General features: G+C 45.4%; 1 protein-coding gene across 3 annotated transcripts; it reads right to left on the reverse strand.

Moving 5' to 3' along the window:
* Window positions 1-1626: 1626 nt before the first annotated feature.
* Window positions 1627-24681, reverse strand: ZNF354A (zinc finger protein 354A). Of its 3 annotated transcripts, XM_078451896.1 has the most exons (5): window positions 23391-24681; window positions 23124-23177; window positions 19155-19281; window positions 17859-17954; window positions 1627-3745 (listed from the first exon to the last, which is right to left on the reverse strand). In XM_078451896.1, the coding sequence occupies exons 3-5, from the start codon at window positions 19186-19188 to the stop codon at window positions 2196-2198; spliced, it is 1680 nt and encodes a 559-aa protein (XP_078308022.1). In that variant the 5' UTR covers window positions 19189-19281; window positions 23124-23177; window positions 23391-24681; the 3' UTR covers window positions 1627-2195. The 3 variants fall into 3 exon arrangements, with proteins under 3 accessions (XP_078308022.1, XP_078308018.1, XP_060490130.2); XM_078451892.1 differs by lacking the exon at window positions 23124-23177; XM_060634147.3 differs by lacking the exons at window positions 17859-17954; window positions 19155-19281; window positions 23124-23177; window positions 23391-24681 and adding an exon at window positions 7766-7845.
* Between the last annotated feature and the right edge of the window lie 625 nt (window positions 24682-25306).

A 25306-nucleotide genomic window follows, 5' to 3' on the forward strand; every position in this document is an offset into this window, starting at 1 on the left:
TTGCTTGGAACACCACATATTATTAATTCAATGCTTTATCTGTCTCCTGTTCTCTATCCATCTGCCTTGCAGGAAGTTTGGTCTCTCATTCATAGATCACGTGAATTAACACAGCCCAGATTTCTAGGCGTCCATCTGTACAGCTTTCTTCAACCCCCTCAATTCATCTCCCACACATCATTGCCAGAACAATATCCTTTAATATCTTAAATTTTTTTTAAAAAAAATGTTTATGTATTTTGAGGGAGAGAGAGTAGGGGGACGGCAGAGAGGGAGAGAGAAAATCCCAAGTAGGCTCTGAACTCTATCAGCACAGAGCCCAGGGCAGGATTCCATCCCATAAACTCATGAGATCATGATTGGAGCCAAAACCAAGTGTCAATCAACTGAGCCACTCAGGTCCCCTTCCTTCAGCATTTTTAATTGATTCCATCAATTTAGGATAAAATTTTAACTTCTTCACATGGCAAATAAGCCTTTTGTTATCTGGCATCTGTGTTTGCCTCAAACTTGTAACAGATCATTCTCTTACTCACCAGTTCTGTACTTGAGTTCCCACAAAGTTCCTGATTATTACCAACCTGTACCTTTACACATGCATAGTCCCTCTTATTTAGAATGGTCATTTCCCCCTCTGGAGAGTTCCTATTCTTCCAAAGCCTGGCTTAGGCACACTGCCTCTGGAAAGCTTTGTCTCCAGGTTTCCTTGGCTAGGTTCCATCTTCTCTTTCTTCAACCTGTGCAAACCCCTAACATATCTGCATTGCAATACAGTCATAATCTATCAATTTGCTTGTTAAAGCTATATTTACATACTGTGACATAATTTGCTTCCTCGTTTGCTAGTCTCTCAACTCCATTCCATCCCCTTCCCCCAAATTCATGGCATCTCTAAGAGCTGTGTCTTTCTTCTTAAGACTACCAGTCTGTAGGGGCACCTGGTGGCTCAGTTGGTTTAGTGTCCAACTTTGGCTCCGGTCATGATCTCATGGTTTGTGAGTTTGAGGGCTGCATTGGGCTCTCCACTCTCAGCACAGGGCCTGCTTTGGATCCTCTGTCTCTCTCTCTGCCCCTCTTCTGCTCGCATTCTCTTTCTCTCTCAAAAAATAAACATTAAAAAAATTTTTTTAAAGACTACCAGTGTGCAGCATAGTAGCTGCCCCAGAACTAGGGCAAAAACAAAAACAAAAACAGAGTTGTTTATAATTGCCTTTTGTTTTCCTGAAATTGTGTGACATGTGAGCATACTAAGTGGAAAACCTACTTATGTCATGAAATCATTGACATATCTTTCAATCTTTTGGCACAGGTATTAGATTCATGAAACTTCTTTGGATAGCTCTTTCCCTATCTTTGGATAGCTATCTTTCTTTGGATAGCTCATATCCATGGAATGTATATTTCCATGAAATGTATATTTCCATGAAATATACATTCATGAATTCATGTATATTTAATAGTTTTAAATTTGAAATAATTGCTTAATGTACCTAGGATGACAGCTCCGTGTATAGCAGGTATACTTTCATGATAAATGACTTCACAATAAATAATAAATTCTGAGAACAGAATGAGTGATTGGTTAGGAAATTCCAAATTCACAGCAATTACTAGAAGGACCAAGGATGAAGAGAACAGACTTTTATTTCTATTTGTAAATGAAATCCATGCACAAAATTTGACATCAGGTCAGGAAAAGGACAAACCCCAGAAACTTAAGAGGTAGTTTATAGTTTTTTCTTCTTTTTTTATCTTTTATTTGGTCCTTTCCTCTAGAAGGGTATAATTTGATTGCATCTTTTATATGCTATTAAGTGTTAGTTGTAAAAAAGTATTACTGATTTATGTCTTTTTAATGAAAAATCCAGGGCACACCTCCCCTCACCCAGATGTTTATGACAATCACATATGACCTCTAGCATACACTGCTGTAGAAAGAAAACAATTATTTTACAAATGCCGGAAGGGTCTCCGGTTGTGAATTCTTCATTTTAGGTTATTTTAAAAGTGCCTGATAGGCACGAACACTTTCTACTTTCCTCATTATCTATTACATAGTCAAGGCTTATCCTTGGAATCCGGAATCTGATGAGGCCTAGGTTACAGGAAGATTTTTCCTATCTATTACATTTGTATTTTACGCATGTATTCTGCTGAGCTTTGGTTTAAGGCTTTCGCACATGCAAATCTACTTTCTAGGGGTTCTCTTCAATGTGGATTTTGTAATGATTAGTAAGGGATGACCTGTGGTTGAAGAGTTTCCCACATGTGTTACATTCATAGGGTTTCTCTCCAGTATGAATTCTCTGATGGGCAATCCGTGATGAACTCTGTCTGAAAGTTTTCCCACATGTGTTACATTTAAAGGGCTTCTCTCCCGTATGAATCCTGCGATGCTGAATAAGAGCTGAACTTTGGCCAAAAGATATACCACATTCCTCACATCGATACGGTTTCTCTCCTGTGTGAATTCTCTGGTGGTTACTAAGGGATGAGTTACACCTGAATGTTTTCCCACACTCGTTGCATTTATAGGGTCTTTCTCCAGTGTGCATTCTCTGATGTTGAATGAGGGCTGAACTCTGCCTGAAGGCTTTCCCACACACTTTACATTTACATGGTTTCTCTCCAGTGTGAATTCTTTCATGGATGATCAGCGTTGAGTGGGAACTTAAGGCTTTACCACATTCATTACAGTTATAAAACTTCTCACCAGTATGAATAATTCGGTGTCTGTTCAGTCGGGAAATCGAAGTAAAACCTTTTCCACATTCGTTGCATCGATAGGGCTTTTCTCCAGTGTGAATTCTTTCATGCTGAATAAGAGATGCGCTCTGACTGAAGGCTCTCCCACATTCACTACACTTAAAAGGTTTCTCTCCTGTGTGAATCCTCTGATGATAACGAAGGGATGAACTAGACTTGAAGGTGTTGCCACATTCATTGCATAAATAGGACTTCTTTCTGAGGTGAATTCTCTGACATCCAGGAAGGCCAGATGCCTTCCTACCTGGATTATATTTATGGGGATTTTCTCGAGCGTGGATTTTTTGATGTATAAAAAGGCCAGATCTCCTGCTGAAGGATTTACCACACTCTTTACATCTATAGGATTTCTCCACAGTATGGGTTCTTAGGTGTTTATAAAGGGATGTACTAAGAGTGAAGGCTTTCCCACATTCTTTACACACATAGGGCTTCTCTCCAGTATGAGTTATTTGATGTTGAATGAGAGCTGAACTTTGGTTAAAGGCTTTTGAACATTCTTTACATTTAAATAATTTCTCTCCACTGTGGTTTTTCTCATGCTTGCGAAGGGATGAAGTGTTAATGAAGGTTTTTTCACATATACTACATTTATAGCGTTTCTCTGCTGTGTTGATTTTTGGCTGATTAAGTAAATACGGATTCTGTTTGAAGCGGTTTCCTTGTATTTCACATTTTGGTGGTGTTTCTTCTCTGGGGACCATCTGTTGCTTAACAAGGACTGACTTTGGACTGAAGTTTTGGCCAAATTCAGCATTTTTATGGCTTTTTTCTACAGCAAGGATTTTTTTGTGGGTGACTAAAATTGTCTGGACACTTTCTTTTTTCTCTTGCCTTTTCTCTACTCTGTATTCATAAATGCAGGGTTTTTCTGATTTAAAGTCCCAGGGTCCATTCCTTTTGGATCTCATTATCAGCTCTTGGAAGGAAGAATCTTGTGTTTGAGTTGACTTCGTGGTTTTGTGACTGCCCTTCCACCCTGGAGGGGAAGAAAAAACTAAAGATGTTTTTTGTGATACAGTATTTGGTTACTGAGACCAACTGTAGATAATAAATAAGTATTGATGGTATTTAAATAAGGTCTTGGTATCTGGCCAAACATAAGAGGAAAACATAAGAAGAGGAAAACGTTAAGATTTAAGCAATACAGAAAAAGAATCAATGGGAACTGAAGTACTAGTGTGGAGAAAAGAATAAAACAAACCTATTTAAAGAAGGTGAGTGTAGGAGTGACCAGGGGAGCATGAGTTCAGAAAGGCAGTCTGGGATCAGAGTCCAAAGCCATGAAAGACTCCAAAATTATTTTCATAACCTTTCTCTTCATTGTGCGTAATCTGTATCTGTAGTCCTTTCTACTTTCCCTCATGCCAAATTCCTTTGTATACTTCAGATTCAGTTCAGAAGTTAACGGAGTCCTTTCTTGACTGAGTTTCCACACTCCATTCCCCTTATTATAGCATTTACCACAGGATTTAAAAATATGTATTCTATACCTCTTTATTTTTTTAATGTTTAATTTTGAGAGAGACAGAGCGTGAGCAGGGGAGGGGCAGAGAGAGAAGGAGACACAGAATCCAAATCAGGCTCTAGACTCTGAGCTGTCAGCACAGAGCCCGACATGGGGCTTGAACCCATGAACCGTGAACTCATGACCTGAGCTGAAGTCAGACACTTAACCAACTGAGCCACCCAGGAGCCCTTATTGTTACATACCTTTATATTAGATATAATTATATATCTACCTACAGCTAAATATAAGACTTTCTTTTCTACCATAAGTGTTCTCTGCAACAAGCAGATTAACATGCCCAATTATAGAAACTCCTGATGGCATCTGAATTATATATGAAATGTTGCTAATTTTCCTTAATTACTTACATATTCCTGATCTGAACAATGTCAAATATTCTCAATTCCTTATCTCTCTCTCTCTCTCTCTCTCTCTCTCTCTCTCTCTGACACACACACACACACACACACACACACACACACACACACACGATTCAAGCACTTGAAGTTACCTTCCCGGACAGGACATTACATGGGTGATGGGAGTTCATCAATGGGTGATTACACTCATGGCCAGTCCAAATAGGAACATGTTATAGTTAATCCAGAGGTGCCAGAGATAGGCATGATGCCAAAAAGGTGTGTGAAGCTGGGAAGGCAGCCTTGCTCATGCATCAAGCAAAAGAGGCTACGCAGACAGTGTAGAAAAGAGTCAAAGATAAACAAGGCAGGTATAAATATAAAAAGGTAAAAGAGACCTAACGTGCTAAAGTGGTGGAAAAAAACAAAACAAAACAGAATTGAACTCAACAAATCTTAAAATTGGGAGAGGATGCAGTTGAGAATATTAAATTTTGCCAGGGGAATGGCTGTGCATTTAGTTTGGCATCTTCTCCTGGGCTAGAGGTAACTATTTAAAAGGCTCCTATGGGGAATTCCCTTGTACTCTTGGTGGGAATGCAAACTGGTGCATCTACTCTGGAAAACTGTGTGGAGGTTCCTCAAAACATTAAAAATAGAACTACCCTACAACCCAGCAATGGCACTACTAGGAATTTATCCAAAGGATACAGGAGTGCTGATTCGTAAGGGCACATGCACCCCAATGTTTATAGCAGCACTATCAACAATAGCCAAATTATGGAAAGAGCTCAAATGTCCATCAACAGATGAATAGATAAAGAAGATGTGGTTTATATATACAATGAAAAAGAATGAAATCTTTTTATTACTCGGCAATGGAAAAGAATGAAACCTTGCCATTCGCAACAATGTGGCTGGAACTGGAGGGTATTAACGCTAAGTGAAGTAAGTCAGATAGAGAGAGACAGATATCCTATGTTTTCACTTGTATGTGGAATGAGAAACTTAACAGAAGACCATGGGGGAAGGGAAGGAAAAAATAAGTTACAAACAGGGAGGCAAACCATAAGAAACTCTTAAATACAGAAAACAAACTGAGGGTTGATGGGGGAGGGAAAATGGGTGATGGGCATTGAGGAGGGCACTTGTTGGGATGAGCACTGGGTGTTGTAAGTGATGAATCATGGGAATACTCCCGAAGCCAAGACTACACTGTATACACTGTATGTTAGCCAACTTGACAATTAAAAAAAAAAAAAATCCTTTGCATCTCACTGTGTCTGAGATTCCTATCTGACATTCCCTTTCTCACCTGTGTACAAATTCTCTCTGCTTGGTGAACATAGTATATTCTGCTTTTTCTTTTCTACTAGTTAAAAAAAAATTTTTTTTTTAACATTTATTTATTATTGAGAGACAGGAAGAGACATGGCATGAGCAGGGGAGGGGCAAAGAGAGGAGGAGACATAGAATCCGAAGCAGGCTCCAGGCTGTCAGCTCAGAGCCTGATGTGGGGCTCGAACCCATGAACCGTGAAATAGTGACCTGAGTTGAAGTCGGATGCTTAACCGACTGAGCCACCCAGGTGCCCCTCTTTTCTACTAGTTTTACTTCTCAGTCTCCTTCATGAATAACTTTTTCTGTTCCCTTTTTAATATTTGGTATCCCCTAGGGTTTGGAATCCGCCCCCCCCCCCCCCACTCTGCACAACCTTCTTGATGAATTTTACCTGCACTCGTGTCTTTATTATTTATTGTAAGGGAAAGAGGAGCATTTTTACTTTTTGCCAACACCTTCCTCATCCCTTCTCCAACTCAGTCTTGCTAACTTACGACTGGAGCCCTGAGCACTGGGTCAGATGCCTAAATGGTATTTTGTTTCTCATGTCTCACTGTTTGTGCCATGGTCTCCTAGTCTTCTGGCCTCAAGTCTTGGTATCTAGTAATTTAATCTCCATGCCATAGCCAGAGTAATCTTTTTAAAATCCACATTTTAGCATGCTGCCAACTTCCTTAAGATCCTCCAAATTTATCTTCAACAATTCACATGTGAGGTCGAGTATCTAATACTTGGTGGGGCCTAAGTGGAGGCAGGGAGGAGAGAAATCACTTGGGAGGCTGCTGTAGTTAGGCAGCTGAGCAAGGGGATAGAGGAGGCACAGATAATGCAGCAGGATTATCATTTCAGGAACTGGTAGCAGGACCAGGCTTGCTGATGGATGATGTGTGGGGTGCTGAACAGGAATGAAGCAGCTAAGAGATTACGCCTAGGTTTCTGGCTTGAAAACGATGAATGCTGCACAAGCTACCAGAAGACCAGGAGAGGGGCAGGTCTGAGGGGGCCTTCTATTTCAGATGTGTGTGTTGTGGCTGAGATGCTTTCACAGACCCTGAAGGAAGATGCTGAGGCATTCAGTTGTTATGTATTTTGGAGCCTGAAGAAAAGGTCAGAGCTAGTCAGGTATTTGGGAGTCCTCCATAGATAAATTTTACTTAAAGCTGAAGAACTGAAAAGTCACTTAGGCATGGCAACATTAGAAGTCAAGAAAAGGAGGAAAATCAGATGCCAGAGGAAGAGAGTACTTCAGGGAAGGAGTATGTGAGCAACTCTGGCAAATAACGTGGGGACTATAAACTTAACCCTGCTTGTGCCAAGATGGAAATAGTATGGGATTTAGTGACCATGCTTTTCGTGGATAGCGAGGAAGAAAGCCCCACTGGGGTGTACACAGGAAACAAAGGGAGGTGATAAAATAGAAACATCAAGTAGAGAAATGCTCTTGAAACGTCTTGTTTAAAGCCGAACAAGAAATTGGACATGGGATGGATGGATTTATTGACTTATTTTTTAGAGAGAGAGGGCATGTGAGTGGGGAGAGGGGCAGAGGGAGGGAGGGAGGAGGAGAGAAGGAAGGGGAGAGAGGGTGAGTGAGAGAGAGAGAGAGAGAGAGAGAGAGAGAGAGAGAGAATCCCAAGCAGGCACCACGCTCACCATGGAGCCAGACACGGGGCTCGACTGCACAACCCTGGGATCATAACCTGAGCCAAAATCAAGAGTCGGATGCTCAACTGACTGAGCCACCCAGGCGCCTCGTTTATCAAAAAGTTAAAAAGCACCTATAATATACCTCTATCCTAGGCACTGGTGATCCATAAGACATCCCAGATCCAGTAATAAAAAGAAACAGTTCAGGAGTTCCCAGTTTGGTATTAGAGACAAAGAAGAAATAGGATATCACATCATGTGATAATTTCTACGACAAAATTACAAGGTAGAAATGGACATGAATGTGAGCTTAGAGCACCACCCAAACTACCCTTAGTGGAGGGTGCCAGTAGGGAAGGGGTACAGGTGGTGGTTAGTTTTTTGGCAGAAACATATAAGATGGGATTTTAAAGGCTTAGATATAGGCTGGATAGTGGAAGGCCTAAAGCACCATCAAAATCTTTGAACTCAAACCAGCTTTCCAGACTTTGTTCCCACCTTATCCTGTAGGTGGACAGATTCAAAGTTATTTCTTTTTCTTTTTACTTTTTTAAATGTTTATATGAGAGTGAGCTCAGAGGGGGAGGGACAGAGAGAGAGAGGGAGACACAGAATCCAAAGCAAGCTCCAGACTCTGAGCTGCGAGCTGTCAGCAGAGTTTGACATGGGGCTGGAACCCACAAGCAGTGAGTTCATGACCTGAGACAAAGTTGGATGCCTAACCGACTGAACCACCCAGGCTCCCCCAGATTCAAAGTTATTCCTATAAAAACATCATACGCACTGCAGTCTCAGAGACTTTCTACTAAAATCCAAGGACTGAGGGAACTACATGCCAGGAATTATACAGAACACCATGACGGGGTAGTATACACATCTGCACACCTCCACCATGTCTGTGTTGGTGAAAAAGAAATGCTGTTCTCAAAATTTTGTTGCTAATTCTAACTTTTTAAAGCTTTTATTATGGAGAATGTTCAACATATACAAAAAGTAGAGCGAACTGTACAGTGAATTTCCAAGCCGGCTTCAACCATCACCAATGTTGTTTCATCTACTGCCTTGTTAGGAGTTGAACTGTGTCCCCCAAAAGGATAGGCTGAAGTCCTAACTTTCAGTAACTCAGAGTGTGACCTTATTTGGAAACTGTCTTTGAAGAGTTAATCAAGTTAAGATGCGACCACTGAGTCCTCATCCGGTATGACTGGTGTCCTTATAAAAGGGAAGTGTGGACACAGGCATGCGCAGAGAAAAGACCGTGTGAAGGCACAAAGGAAGAACACCAAGTGACAAGAGAAGCAGAAACCAGAGTGGCACAGCTGTAAACCAAGGAACAAGGATTTTGGGACACCCCCAGAAGCAAGGAAGGAATGTACCAGAGTCTCAGGGGGAGCGCGGCCACGTCAATACCTCGACTTTGGATTTCTAGCCTCAAGAACTGTGAGACACTAAATCTCTGGTGAAGCAGTGTGGGATTCTTAGAGCAGGCTGAACACAGTACCGCACACCCCTACATCTCTTCCAGTGTGTTGCAGGGGGACCAGGTAAGTCCCAGATACTCTATCATTTCACCCATCCTATGTCAGAACATGCTTCTCAAAGGTAAGAACTCTACTTGTAAACATAACCACTTAAGCTTACTGAGATCGGGAAACTGAAGGGACCCCATTAAGGACTGCCTTTTTTTTCCTGCCTCTATTCTTGCCATGACCTGCACGCCCGGCTTACGTGTGCCTTAATGTATGTCCTCCTTGTAAAGGTCAAGGAGTTAATGCTATCTTTGGAGTCTTCCAGCACAACAAGTAACATCTCAGGAGAGATGGGGCAGAGTCCTCAGGTACTTTAAAGACCACTGACTTGAGACACCTTGACCCAAGACTCCTGGCTCCAGGGAATAAGTGACTCACAGAAGGCACTTGAGCACTTGTCCTTGTTTCGACCAGTTCCTGGCTGCCTAAAAGCACGCACACGCCAGACCACTGTCCTTAGTAGAAGCCTTGCACCCCAAGCAAAGATGAGACACTCTTCTTCCCTGAGTCTCCCAGACACTCTGTATCTGTGCGCTCTCTGTATCTTCAATAACTTTTGCTCTCACTTCCTCTTTGCTTGAGTTTGATTTCTATCTTGTGTGAAGCCAACAACCCTCTTGGTCCCACAGGACCACCTCTGGGTCCTCAGATCTGCCCTACCTATTGTTTGAAGTTATTATTGCCTATAAGCTAACTAAAAGCTGTGCACTAATTCCCGTGGGGGGAGAGGGGCAGTTCCCACACTACCAACAAGCAACAACCTAGGAATTCAACTCAATTCAACGAGCTACCTGGAGACAGCATCAGACCCTACAGGTTGAGGGCTCAGTCCTACAAGACTGTCCCCTGACCCCTTCACATACCAGTTGCAAGTCCAAATTTTCATCTGTGCTTCTGATCAATGGGCTATAAATTGGGAGGTTCCCACAACCCCCTCCTTAGTTTTAATAGCCTAGCATGGCTCCCAGAACTCAAATATTTCACTTACTAGATCACTCGTTTATTACAAAAGGACGTCACTCAGGAAAAGCCAGATGAGAGATGCATAAGGCAGTATTCAGGGGAAAGAGAAGCTTCCATGCCCTGAGTGCACCACTGTTCCTAAATCTCCAAATGTTCACCAACCAGGAAGCTCTCTGAACTCTGTCCTTTTGGGTTTTTATGGAGACTTTGTTACAAAGCCACAATTGATTAAATCATTGAATCATTGGCCGTTGCAATTGATTTGACCTCCAGTCCTCTCCCCTCCCCGGAGGTCAGGGAGACAAGACTGAAAATGCCAACCCTCTAATCACAGCTGGCTCTCCTGGCAACCAGAGCCCATTCTTAGGTGGGGTCCCAAAGTCACCTCACCAACATAACAAGTGATCGTTATTGCTCTCATCAATAGGAAATTCCAAGAGTTTTGGGAGCTCTGTGCCAGAAACAGGGAGGAAGACCAAATATATATTGTTATAATTTAAAATATCACACCTAGAAATCACTAAGGATGTTTATTCAAACTGCTGTGATAGGGGCGCCTGGTTGGCTAAATTGGTTAAGTGTCCGACTTCAGCTCAGGTCATGATCTCACAGTTCGTGAGTTTGAGCCCCGCGTTGGGCTCTATGCTGACAGCTCAGAGCCTGGAGCCTGCTTGGGATTCTGTGTCTCCCTCTCTCTCTGCCCCTCTCCAGCTTGCACTCTATCTCTGTCTCTCAAAAAAAATTAAAAAAACCCATTTTTTTTTTTTTTTTTTTTTTTAACATTTATTTATTTTTGAGACAGAGAGAGACAGAGCATGAACAGGGGAGGAGCAGAGAGAGAGGGAGACACAGAATCTGAAACAGGCTCCAGGCTCTGAGCTGTCAGCACAGAGCCCGACGCGGGGCTCGAACTCACGGACCGTGAGATCATGACCCGAGCCGAAGTCAGACGCTTAACCGACCAAGCCACCCAGGCGCCCCAAAAAACCCATTTTTTTAAATTCTAAGTTCTCTTCATCCTTTCTTCTTTTTTGCCTTCACCTTATAGATAATCGCTTTTATTGATCTGCTTTTACTTTTTTTATTTTTGGTGGGGGGAGGGTGGGGAAGGGGCATTTCCCTCCTTTTATTTTTTATTTATTTTTAATGTTTATTTTTGAGAGAGAGAGACAGAGCGCGAATGGAGAAGGGACAGAGAGGGAGACCCAAAATCCGAAGCAGGCTCCAGGCTCTGAGCTGCCAGCACAGAGCCTGACACGGGGCTCAAACCCACAAACCGAGAGATCATGACCTAAGCCGAAGTTGGACGCTCAGCTGACTGAGCCGCCCAGGTGCCCCGCTTTTCCCTCCTTAAAAAAAAACCTAATCAAATAGACACTTCTGTTTTGGTGTCTCCTTCTTCCTTAGCTAAAAGTACTATTTTCTACACTTCCTACACTTTCTCCCACTTCTTAATAAATTGTGGAGATCACCCCAAAGTGGAATTTACAGAAGTCTTCCTCACAGAAGTCTGTGTGAATGTGCCACAGTTTATTCAACCAGATTGCTGTGAAGGACATTTGGGCTCTCACTGTAATACATCATGGACTTTACACGGGTAGGTGGTAAAGGTACAGCTTTACGGCTTTAAAGTGATACCCATCATGCGAATCAGCAATCATACCACCTATCAAATCGCAGTCCAAACTAGACCTGCCGGGCCAACATCATCCAGAGCTACTCCCTGGAACGAGGAAGCCCTCTATGTGCTGCCATGGAGGGTTTCAATACACATCAGGTGAAAAGGGCAAAATAACGTGTGCTGTGTGCTCTAACCAGAGTGGACAAAGGAAAACGGAAGTATACGGAGAAATGTCTGTTTATATGCACAGGAGGGCTCTTTCAATGCTGTTGCTATTTCTTCTTCAAATCTGATCTTCTACAGTATCTTGCACCTGTTCACTTCCTCCTGCCCATCACCCCTCAGAGGCTCTGTTCTGGCTTCTCTCCTCACCGCCACCCGCGCTAAGGCAGCCATGACCTCCTCGTGGCTGAGACAAAATGTTCTCTGCAGTTCCCACCTAACTTACTTCTCAGCAGTGTATGACAGTGACCCCTTGTTTTCCTGGAGACGCTCTCTTCCTAAGCTACACATTCCAGCCTCAGTCTCCTTTGTGTACTCGTTGTCCTAGTGATGTTCAATCATTGGGAGTTCCTCAGGGCTTAGTCCTTGGACCTCAATTCTCCCTGCTCTGCACCCTTTCCACAGGCCAGCTTCCATTCCAAATATATACGCTAAGCAAGACTTCTGCTCTCCACACCCAATTATACAGGAGCCCACTGAACATAGTAACTTAGAGGGTTCAAAGACTCCTCAAATTCAGCATGCCTACAATTGAATTCGTGATCATTCCCTCCAAGCTGTATAAACCCTTGTCTCTGTAATCAAAACTGTTAAGAGGCATCCTTAACCCCTCTCCCGCAGCTAATCAATTTCCAAGACTTGTTCATTCTACCATCTAAATGGGTCTCACACTCCTCTACTTCTCCCCACCTCTACTGTTACCAACCTGCTATAAGCCTTGACCTCAAGGACACCAGGTCTCCTAATTTTTCCTTCTGCAGGATACCTACATTTGTCTTCCCTGTGGGCCCATTTCTCTCCACCTGGCCATGAAATGCCAGAGTTCCTCGAGATTGAGTTCTGGGCCCTTTCTTGCTCTTACTGTACTCTGCACCCAGTCCATAGACTAATTCAAACTCACCCACTGTTTCAATTACCCAGTAACGACCAGGATTTCCCAAATTTACATTTCACACCCAGTCTATATTTTGAGGGGTAGTACTCCAAATCTAACAGGTTATTTGACCTCTCCCCTGGGATAACTGGGTCAATCAAAAGCAACTTAATTCATCCAAAACCTTATTTCTACCACCCCCCAAATCTGATCTCCTTGTAGGGTCACTATCTCAGTGAATGAAATCATTACCCATCCCAGAAAGAGCCACAAACCAAGCTCCCCTGATAACCCACTTCCTTTGTCTTCATATCGAATCCATCTCCAAGCCCTGCTTCTCTTATCTCCCAAGTGTCTCTGAGATTCGCTCACTTCTTTGTGTCTCCATAATCACCAGCCTAGCTGAGTCATTCACGTATTCATTAACTGGAAGCCTACTCTGACCGACACTGTTTTCAGTACTGGGGAAATGGCAGCAAATCAGACAATCCCACCTGAGGGAGTTGATAGTCCAGAGAAGGGATAATGAATGAATTATGTACTATCATGCCATGAGAAGCACCCTGAGGAAAACAGAGCATGGTGAGGGGATACAGGATGTGGAGGGAGGGCAACAAGAATTGAGCTGGATCTATTCAAGAAAGTACCACCTCAAGGAAGTGTCAGTGGGCTTGTGGACATCAGGAAGAAGAATGGGGAGGGAAAAACAAGTGCAGAGTCCCCGGGGTGGGAGTCTGCCTGGCCTGCCTGACCCTGCAAGGTGGCCACAGTGATTACAGTCCTCAGATGAAGGGCAGAGCAGAAGGAGGGGAAGGTGAAGAGACAGCCAGGGCTAGACCATGTAGGCTCCAGATGCCACTCTGGGGACTCTGGATTGTGCTCCATGTGATGGAAGCCATGAGCAGTTTGTGCATGAGAGTGAGATGACCTGACATTTTTACATTTTTTTTTTTTAACATTTATTTATTCTTGAGAGAGAGAGAGGCAGAGCATGAGCAGGGGAGGGGCAGAGCGAGAGAGGGACACAGGATCTAAAGCAGGCTCCAGGCTCAGAGCTGTCAGTACAGAGCTGGACACAGGGCTCGAACCCACAAGCTGTGAGATCATGACCTAAGACAAAGTTGGACATTCAACTGACTGAGCCAGCCAGCTGCCCCATAATTTACCTTTTAATAGAGCATTCTGGCAGCTACAAGAACAGATGCTGGTGGCAGTAGGGAGGTGCAGGGCCATGCAGGGGTCTTGTTGGGGAGTGAAAGGGACAAGGACAAGACTGACCTGAACATACTGGACATGGCTCCAGAGCACCTGGGCTCTGCTTTTACCTCTTAAGAGATTCACTCTTTAAACCACTACCTGCTGGGTCACTAGGCTGCTAAGGGCAGCACTTTCATGCAAATTAGAAGACCCCTGCCCCCTGTGCAGGGGCAGTCCTAGCACAGCTTGGTGGGTGGAAGGCAACTCCCAGGTGGCCCCCTGGCTGACCACGTGGCCCAGGTTCAGTCCACCCTACAAGGCTTCTTGCGTTCAGATAACAAAGGAAGAGAAAATGACGGAGAAAGAAGAACATATTTTCATTGGAGGTAATTGTTTACATAGATCATTCTTGCATTTTTAAAAATATTTATTTTGAGAAAGAGTGAGCAGGGGAGGGGCAGAGAGAGAGAGACAATCCCAAGCAGGCTCCCTACTCAGCAAGGAGCCCCACGCAGGGCTCGATCTCACAACCACGATATCAGGACCTGAGCTGAAATCAGGAGCCAGTCACTCAACCAACTGAACCACCCAGGTACCCCTCCCTGCATTTTTTGAATTTTAGATTTCAAGAATAGTTTGACTTTTGGGTGTAAAGCAAACTCATGATGTGTATCACCTTATTACAACTCTTCCAGAAGAGCACAACCTCAGTGATTACAGTTTAGGCTCATAGACTCAGAAGAGACACACACCCTGCGTGCCATCTCCTTCCATCTCTCAAGTTAAAGCCTACATACCTGGGATGACAGTTCGTTTTTGTTTTTTTGTTTTGTTTTTCCTATTTGTGAATAGTATTGAAATAAAAGTAATTTTTTTTAAAAGAGGATATTTGGAGGCAGTTAGAGGTTCTAGGAGTCCTACCCCGGGAGCACGGGCTTTTCCATCACTGGCTGCCCAAGGGGAAGGTTTTGGTTTGGGTCTAGAGTGAACAAGCCGAGGCACTCCCATGAACACCGGCTCCCTCACCCGTGCTCGCAGGGGAGTGAGCTGCCCTTGGGAGGGGAAGCTGCTCTGAGGTCCCCTCAGTCCAGGCAGATGGAGCCCCCCAACCCCCCAGGGGTACAGGACAGACACAGCCACATGCCCGGACTCCCAGGGTGGCCCATGTGACTTCCACCTCTGAGGGAAGAGAGGGAGTTCATTCCATCCAGAGACACCCACATACTGGTCAGCTGTGATGTCCTTATGTCCGTCCGACGTCCACCCACGGTCTACCCACGTCCCACCCAGGGACGTCTCCCCGGAATGGAGGAGGAGGCTGACCGGACTCCTCCCCACCACCCGGTGGCCCCAGAGCCTCTCAGGACAGCTTTGGACTCTAGTCACACAATCTATTCCCCTTAACTGAACGAATACTCACTTCACTCAGATTCATTAATGGATCAGAGGCTCCTGAGGTCAGGGCAAAGGGAGCCCTGCTCTTCCTCTGACCTTCCATGCCAGACCCGGCTCACACCCAACAGCGGGACTGAGGACCCTCCTCAACCCCACCTGGTTCCCTGATGGCCTGCATTCTCTGATCACTTCGTGGTGGCCTCTACCAGCTTCCACAGAACTCTGATTCCATAAGTCAGTGTTAAAAAAAAAAAAAAAAAAAAAAAGAAATCCGGGGGCTCCTGGGTGGCTCAATTGGTTAAACATCTGGTTAAATATCTGACTTGGGCTCAGGTCATGATCTCACGGTTGGTGGGTTCGAGCCCTGAGTGGGGCTCTGTGCTGACAGCTTGGAGCCTGGAGCCTGCTTCGGGTTCTGTCTCTCTCTCAATCTCTCTCTCTCTCTCTGCCCCTCCCTCACACACTCTCTGTCTCCCTCAAATAAATAAATGCTAAAAAACCAAAAAACAAAGGTAGTTCCCATATCAAAAACCTCAACTTACTGTAGGAATAAAGCTACCGGGGCCTGGGGGCTGGGGGATGCGTCTGCCCATTCCACGGGTCCTCTGTGGGGCCCACAGCGTGGGGGGCCGTCACTGACTCGTGTGGACCTGAGGACAGCCGGGACCAGTCCCCACTTCCATGCCAACAGGCTCCCTGTCTGCTGCAGGCTGATCTCTGCAGAGGGTAAACCCGGGTCCGTGGCCAGGTACTTCCGACTCCTCATGCACTGTGCATGGCTCTCGGACACAGTCCAAATCCTGTGTCCGGGCTTCCCTGGCTCAGTGGGACCTGGTCCCTGCTGCTCTCTCCTGGCTCCCATCAGCACCTGCTGGCTTTCTTTGTCTGCACAAACACACATGCCCTTTTCTGTGCCTGGACTATTTCTCTGCATCCTCAGATCCCACCTTCCTACCCCACCACCCGGTGGCTCAGTCTCTGGGTGGCTCAGTCAGTTGGGCGTCCGACTTTGGCCCAGGTCATGATCTCACGGTTTGTGGGTTCAAGCCCCACGTCAGGCTCTGTGCTGACAGCTCAGAGCCTGGAGCCTGCTTTGAATTCTGTGTCTTCTCTCTGCCCTTCCCTACTCATGCTCTGTCTCTATCTGTCTCTCAAAAATAAACATTGAAAAAAAATTTAAAAAAATAAACTCCAATTATTACCACATTGGCCCCCTGAACTTAGGAACTAAACTAAAAGATTCTGCCTGCCTGCCTGCTTACCTTTTAGAGACAAACTAACTGCTGGAACAGAAAAAGAAACATCTGAGGAGGCTGCCTGAACAGATCACCTGAGCAGATCAATCCACAGTGCCAGAAATGACCTTGATCTTTCTATGGCGCTAGAATCCCTTTCTCTATATCCATCCCAAGCCCTAATAAAAGCAGCCTTATTTCCCTTGTTCCTGGAGATGTGGCTTTGTAAATTATTTTCCACAATCTCCTTGCTTCTACAAATAAAGCTGACCCTGTGAGATATTACCACCTGGTGTAGTCTGTCTACACCTCACCAAGTAGTCGGCCCACTTTGGTTCAGTAACAAAATTGCATAAGGACTCCATGAATATATTCTCTGTGAAATATTCAGGTTCCACATAAATAAAGCCCTCTTTCATCCTGCCCATTCTTGATCCCTACCCCTGCCCCCATTCTCGATTCCGTTCCAAGTAGGACTACTGTTACCAGCTAAGGTGTGTCCCCTAACCTTTCTCTCTGCACTTCCACGCATATTATACATACAAACAGCCTCGTAATTTTCCTTAAACACAAATGGGGGCACATCACCATCATGCTTTGTGACCTGCCCTGGAGCTCTGGCCATACCAGCGTGCTCTTGTCTGACATGGCGCTCCATGCCAGGGCAAGGGACTTGCCACAGCTTCTTAAGCCATGCCTTTATTGGAAGACCTCTACATGTTTCAGATTTAGGCCAATTTTTCTAAAACACCAAGACCATATCATTCTCCTGCTTAAAATCCTTTCTTTCCATGGGACAGTCCATCTCCAAGAATCTTGTTGAAGCACATTGTAACATGGCCCCTGCTAGCTTTCTGACACCCTTTCCTTTCTCAGCTCCTGGTCTCACATGCATCCCCTGAGCCTCCATCAGAATGAATTCTTTGCCACTCTTCAAATACACTGTTTGCTGACTGAATACCTGATGTGCCGCCCTCCTCTGAGAACAGGAAAGAATAAGAGGAGATCCCAAGAGATTCACTTAGGAAATGATTCCCGCAGAATAAGAGGAGGCTCCTGTCTGGGGCCTTAGTGTCCCCTCCCGCCACTTCTTGAGGACAGAGAAACTTCCCCAACCAACATCTCCAAGCCCCACCGTCACTTAGTAAACAGACTGCTGCCCAAAGAGGTTCCCGGGCTCCTCCGTCCCAGCCACTCACCTAGAGAGGGCCCTCCAGGACTTTCTTTCTCTACCTTCCAGGGATCTTCTCCTTGCTGCAACAGGGAGATCACTTTTGGTTTGGAAAACAGGAGTCCTGCTCATACACAAACAAAAAGAGAGAGACAAAAAAGACTTGGTTTTGTTTTGACTCAAAGAGGCATCAGAGACCTGAGCAGAAACTCAGGGCATGTTACAAAGAGCTTCTGGGGGTGCTCCAGCTGTGCCCCCACGATGTTGAGGGCATAGTGCGGGGAAAGGCAAGGGACCTGTAGGACATGGCTGTGCAATAGTTGTATGTTAGGGAAACATGATAAATCTGCAGCTTTAATAACATTAGCTTTCCATAGAAAAGGGAATATGTTAGATGTACAGACTAAGTTAATACTTATAAACGTGAGGAGGGCACCTGTTGGGATGAGCACTGGGTATTGTATGGAAACCAATTTGACGATAAATTTCATATTAAAAAAATACTTATAAACAGGTACCTATGGAAAGGATTATGAACAAAGTAGCTTGCTGAAGATGAGGAAACACTGACTCCCTTTCTACGATGGTAGCCGTCAGCAAACTATGGGTCATAGGCCAAGTCTAGACCACTGTTTATTTATGTATGGCCCTCTGAGCATGGTGGTATATGTTACAGAAACCAAATGTAGTTCACAAAGCCTAAAATATCTTCTAGCTGGCCCTCTGCAGAAAAAGCTTGCTGACCCCTAGGAAAGCCAAGAAGAAAGGTAAATGGTAGGTCCAATGAACAAAGCCCTCTGTTGAGAGGGGTGCAAACAAACCCCAGAACAATCAGTGAAATGACTCCCAAACTGTGAGGAAACTTCTAGTATGCAATTATAGACCGGGAAGGGGAGGATTATCAATACCACCTCCTTCATTTCCATGTGTGGGGTAATTCCATGCCTATAAGAGGGGAAAATGTGTTTAACATTTATTTATGGTGATCTGACACAAACCTAAGGGTAAAACTCAACTAAAGGTTTTTTTTTTTTTTTTGTTTTGTTTTGTTTTTTGAGAGCATGAATGGGGTAGGGGGCAGAGAGAGGGACAGAGAATCCCAAGCAGGCTCCATGCTGAGTGTGGGCTCGATGCCATGACCTGATGATGAAATCATGATCATGACCTGAATCGAAATCAAGAGTTGGGACGTTCAACCGACTGAGCCACCCAGGTGCCCCTCAACTGAAGTTTCTGATGACCCATGCCTTTTATCCAAGGAAGCAGGTGCTGACTTATCCTAATTTCTGAATTTTTTTTTATCTACAAGAGAAAATTTCCTTACCCAATGAGACCAGGTTACTATAGTTCTCCAGCATCACGTCCTGGTACAAGTTTCTCTGAAAAGGACCCAGCTTTCTCCACTCATCCCGCGTAAAGAGCACAGCCACATCCTCAAACGTCAGTGACACCTGTAATGACAAGCCATCCCAGCTCACCTAGGACCTCCCATCATGCAGAGTGAAGAAGGTGGCAGTGGGGGGTAGATGGGCTCCCATGAATGCTCCTGATGTTATTCTGGTTTCTGAAGGTTTCAGGTCATTTGTTTAATGAACAATCGGCCAGTGACCAATATATACTGAAGTGTTCATGAAAGCATGAATTGTTAACCAGTCCCTGTGTTAAACACTGTAAGGAGATGTGGGGAGGAATTAAGGACATTAGTGGGAATGTTACTTAGAATAACATTTCTGATGACAATTTGATAATAGATATTTAAAGACTTAAAATGTGTGGATCTTTTAACTTACCAATTACTATATTTGCATCACAATGAACAGTGTGCAAAAATGCACCTCCAAGGTGTTTATCATGATGTTACTGATAAAATCACTGCAGGCTTAAGTTAGGTTAACTAACTTGAGACGCTATCTTGAAGCCAGAGGACAATAATAATGGACAAATAATAATGGACAATATTATTTATTGAAAGCTTTCTTTGGACCAAGCTCTTCTTAAGAGATTTGTATTAACTTTTAGTGTAAATACTTATCTTTACAACAACCCTATAAAATAGGTACTATATTGCCCCCATCTTACACAAGAAAAAAAAGAAATTTGTCCAAACCAAACAGCTGGTATAGAGGAAGACTCACTCCCCCTGTGTATCGACTCTCAATACTACAATACTGCTTTACTTTTGACACCAGACATGTGTGTTTTCCACACGCCAAGCAATTGTGTGACACCAGCTAGGTGTCTTACGATTTAATTCCATTCTCATGCCATCTACCTGGAGAGAGAGCCCGATTCCACAGGTTAAGGCTCAGTCCCACAAAACTGCCTCAACTTCAGATGCCAATCCCAAGTCCAGATGGTAACCTGTGCTTCTTACCAAATGGCTATAAATTGCACAGGTTTCCACCACCCCCCTCCTCAGGTTTAATTAACTCGCTCAAGTGGTAAATGCAGGGAAAGTGCCACAATGCAGGAAAACATTTACTTAATAGATTATTGGTTTATTCCAAAAGGATATTATTGAGAACAGACCCGGGAAAGAGGTGAAAGGTATGCGGGAAGGGTGTAGAGCTTCCACGCCCTCCCTGGATGCACCACTCTCCCCACCGACAACTCTTCACCAATCCAGAAGCTCTTCGAACCCTGTCCTTCTGGGTTCTTATGGCCGCTTCATTACATAGGCACAATGGATCAAATCACTGGCCATTACATAGGCATGAATGGCCCCAGGCTGGGGTAGAGAGCCTGAAAGATCAAACCCTCTAATCAAGGTTGGTTCCCCTGATTGGACTGGATCCTTAGGGGCTTTTCAAAAGTCACCTCATTCATATCAACTTTGGCTTGGTTGAAATGACTTGTTATGAGTAACAAAACACAGCAATTTCATCTTTATTGCTCTGAAGTTATTTCAAGAATAAAAACCAACTATTATTCATCATTTAGCTTCCAAACCCTTATAATCTCCTATGTGCCAGGAACAGGAATGAAGACCAAATATATATTTCATACTATGAATCACAATATCACAGCTGGTCACGGGTAGAGGTAAAACTGCAATTTGGAGGACGTCCAAGGCTCCATTCTTAACCATTCTGCAAAACTGCCTCTCAATGTCTACCTCAAGGGGTTAAGAAATAAATGGGATAATCTATACAACGGAGATGGATGGTGGTGATAGTCGCACAACAATGTGAATGTACTTAATGCCACTGAATTATACATGCAAAAAAAGCTAAGGTGATAATGTCATGTATATTTTATCACAATAAAAAAGCTAAAATGGTAAAACAGATGCATACCTATGTACGTAGGTATTCACACAAAAAGTGAATAGAAAAGGATTCTGATGGACATATACCAAAGGGGTGACAGCAACTATCTCTTAATGCTGGGTTAAGAGTGATTTCACTTTCTTCTTTATGTATATATTTTTTATTTTCTGAAATTTAATTATTTTTTTAAAGTTTATTTATTTTTGAGAGAGAGAAAGAGAGTGCAAGTGAGCGTACAAGCAGGGGAGGGGCAGAGACAGAGAGGGAGACACAAAATCCAAAGCAGGCTCCAGCCTCTGAGCTGTCAGCACAGAGCCCAACGTGGGGCTTGAACTCACAAACTGCAAGATCATGACCTGAGCCGAAGTTGGAGTCTTAACCAACTGAGCCACCCAGGCACGCCTATTCTCTGAAATTTTAAACATGAGCATGCAATACATGTATAATAAGGTAACTTAGAAATAGTTAATATAGATATATAATCTTAGCCCTCATAAGAATTTACGATCCAACTGATAGACCAGAAGAAAACCGTGTGCAATGATTTGCTCAATGAAATTGTGTAGCTGGACAGGCCTGTATGCCGTTTCCCAGTTCAATCCTCATTTTAGAGACGAGAACCAGAAGGTCCAGGGCAGTCAAGACCCAGGTCACGTACTTTCTTAGTAGCAGAGGCAGGACAATAATTCAAGTCTGCCTTTAACCCAGCACTCGGTATATTCTCTCCCTGCTCTTAAACACCCTGTCACTGACTTTTACACACAAGCCCGTGCAGGTGACAAAAGGGTGGCAGGTGAGGTTAGGGAGAATGCCACGAGGATTCACTCACACACAGAGATGGAGAAGATTCTGGCCAAGAGAGCAACATGGCTCCAATGGAATGGAAGAGGAAAGCCTTAGAGAAAAGCAGCCGGAACGTGCAATGGCAGGCCTCGGCCCAAAGATCAGACACTAGCGAGTTTCATGGGTCTGAAACACAATGTCACAGTGAAGGGTGGTGACACGGGGGCTGGGTCTGCCCTGAGTTCTGAGAGAGGCACCAGGGGAATGGCTGGACAGTAATGAGCATGAACCCAGAGGCCAGACACACTTGGGTTTGAATTCAGGTCACTGGGCTTCCTTGAGCCTCCATTTCCCCATATGTAAAATGGGGATGATAATTGCTGCGCAGGCAGGAGAGTGAGAACAAAGGCAAAGCCCTCAGGAAGTCCCCCCATGGGACATTAACTGCTACTGTCAGGTGAAGGTGAGTCATGGAAGGACCTGTATCTCCCGGGTCCTGGAAACACTGGATGGCAGTTCCCGTCTGTCAGCACTGATGTTACTACTGCAGTAACATCATCACCTCCTACAGCCGCCACACAGTGACCATCTGCGAGGGCCCGGCCCGATCTAAACACTTTCCATGCACTTGAGTTCACGTGATCCTCTCACCTGCCCTATGAGGTAGGCATGCTTGTGATCCCCACTTTCCAGGTGTGGAAACAGGCACAGAGAGATGGAGCTATTTGTCCAAGGCCCAGAGACAACAACCAAGGAGATGGGTTCAAACCCAGCAGTCTGGCTTAAAAGCCCTACTTGTCAGACACTGGATACCCTGCCTCTCCACTACTGATACCCCACAAAATCCTCCCTGCTGCTTCCTGAGGAGTCTTCTTTCTGCCCTCGCAGTCAAGAGACCTCTCCAACTGTGTCCCCTCCAACATGGCTATTCCTTGTTCATGCACGGGCCTCCGGGGATGGGGTCCCTCCCCCGTTCCACAACATGAAGATGAAAATGGCAGGTCAAGAACAGTTTTCAAGAGAATGCGGAAGCAAGGCACATGATCCACAAGGTTAAGAGGGAGAAAAAACACTATAAATGATGGGTTGGAGAAACCTAGGGAAGGTATAATGGGAAACTCAGGAATGGAAAGAAAAAGCGAAGGGTAGGGAGGGAGACCAGAGTAAGCCAAGGAAGCAGGGCCAGAAAGGAACTGCCAAATGTGCACGTTTGTTTGTTCTGCCCCCACGTGGCATCTTACCTGTCAAGTTAGTAATCATACACTCAATTGAGATTAATGAATAAAAAGTAGTGTCTGTTAGGAAAAGAAAAGAGAAACATTAGACATGCATTGGCAGGGAGGAGGTTAGCATTCCCTACATAATCCACCATCTAACAAGGTGGGCCAGGAAAAAGGGCTTGAGTTCCAGGTCCTGCAGAAGATTGTACTGAGTAGAGAATTTCAGTTTGAGGATTAAAAAAAAAAAAAAAAAACCTGTTTCTAAATCTTAGGTAGCAATGAACTCACTTGAGACCTTGCTTCCCTCTGTCCAATAGCCATATCTTCTTTCTGGGCTCTTCCCTTAGGATGGGTGGAGTCTCCAGAAGGCAGATCTGAAAGAAGAAAAAGGGAGCCAGGAGGGAGAAGCCCCTTCTGCTTTCAAACCCCCTCAGAATCACCAAATCTGAAATCCTCACACCACCTGAGAATGACCCCATGTGCCCTCAGAGAGGGAAATAAGGAGCTGTGAGCAGACAGGACCAGAGAAGTGCCGGGTCGCTCTGGCTCAGAGAAAAAGGGTGTAGGACTATCAGCAGCCGCAGCGACTCACTGAATCTCACCGCATGCCAGGGACTGCCAACACCGGTTTAGTCCAGCAGCACAGATGCCATTGTCAGCACCCCCATTCTACAGATCAGGAAATTGAGGGTAGAGCGGGAGCACCTTGCCCCATTTCACACAGTCAGGGAGGGTGCACCGGGATCTATACCACGCGCCTCCAGAACACCTGCCCCAACCTCGCTGCCTGCATGGGACAACTTTTCTCCACCTCAAGCTTTCCCCACCCAACTCCCCTCCTGTCAAGGAATCTCCAGATTTTTGGAGAAAGCTGCTTCGGAAAGGGATGACATCAGTTTTCCTATGGCTGCTATCTTGAGAACAGGCACAGAAACCGAAAACCTCGGTTCCAGTCGAGGATCTGCCGTGGGGGGAAGCGGACAACTCACTTCTGGCGGAAAACGCATCTCTGCGCCCGCCGTCCAGAGGGCAGTGCCGCCGGTGAGGGGCGGAAACACAATTCCTCACGTTCGCTGACAGCCTTCAGCCGGTAGCCGGGCAGGTAGCGTGCCGGGAACCGGTTGGGAAGGAGCGGGAGGGGGGCCTGGGCCAGTGGGGACAAGTGCCCGACCTGCCGCGGTCACGGGCACGACCGCGGGACGGCCGGTGCCGGGCGGGCGGGCACATAGGGGGTGCCCGGCCCCTCTCCCGCCTGCAACCACAAAGGCCCCGCTCGCGCCTCCCGGGCCTGTGCCCCGCGCCCTGGCGCCGCATCCTCCCGAGGCCCGGGTCCTCCCTCCCTCCTTCCCTCCCGCATTCGGCCGACCCTCGGCCGCTCACCTCGCCCTGGCCTCGGAGGTTCCAGGAACCGCGCCTCCCCGGCCGTACGCCGCCGGCGGAGGCTCCGACGCCGCCCCAGCGGAAAGCAGCCCGGGTAGGGGACTTGTCCCCGGGCGATACTGGACCGACTTCAAGCCCCGTAGCTGTTAGCTCTGGCAGCAAATACCCAGAGTCCCGCGCAGGTCCGGAGAGGTGGGGAAGGAGACGCGTTAGTAATGGCCGCAAAGCTTCTGGGGAATGTAGTCCACGCGAGGACTCATGCATTCTGGGAAGTGTAGTTCTCCGTGTTGGTCGGTGAGGCGGGGCCCAGGCGAGCTTGTCACGTGCCCAGCTCTCACTTCCGGGCTTGGGTTGACACTCCTTGGGCTGCGAGGCCGTGGCTCTGGGTTCCTGGGGAAGGAAACTGAAGTTCGCTGAGAGTGGTGCCTTATGATAGTAAGGCAAGTAGACAACCACAAGAACAAACCTTTTTTCCCTTCATTAATTCAACCAAAGTTATTGTGTTCCTGGTATGTGCCAAATGCCACTGTAAGTGGTTGGAAATATGTCAGTGAACGAAACAAAGTTAATTGCTCTCAGTAACATTTTTGTTTTTTGGTCGGGTGGGGGGCAGGAGGGTGCAGACAGTAAACCATGAATACAATTGTATAGCATTTTAGAAGGTAAGTGTTATGGGAAAAAGTGAAAGAGCAGGTTCAGGTATGTATGGAGTCAGTTATAGGAAAGAATAGGGTCACGGGTACCCCCCTGTGTTAATATAGCAGGAAATGAAATGTTGATAAGATAGAATTAGTATCCTATGAATTTTTGTTCAAGTGTTTTGG

This window comes from Panthera onca, chromosome A1, assembly GCF_046562875.1.
Source record: "Panthera onca isolate mPanOnc1 chromosome A1, mPanOnc1 haplotype 2, whole genome shotgun sequence".
NCBI classification, from domain to species: Eukaryota; Metazoa; Chordata; class Mammalia; order Carnivora; family Felidae; genus Panthera; species Panthera onca.

What these genes read in the sequence shown, in the direction of transcription:
- ZNF354A (XM_078451892.1), bottom strand. Translation starts at nt 23,423, where the DNA reads ATGGCTATTGGACAGAGGGAAGCAAGGTCTCAA. An exon ending in TAGTAACCTGGTCTCATTGG is followed by an intron (nt 17,955 to 19,154) that starts GTAAGGAAATTT and finishes GTGTATGAGCAG; the next exon opens with GACTCCTGTTTTCCAAACCA. An exon ending in TCCTGGAGGGCCCTCTCTAG is followed by an intron (nt 3,746 to 17,858) that starts GTGAGTGGCTGG and finishes CTTCCCCTCCAG; the next exon opens with GGTGGAAGGGCAGTCACAAA.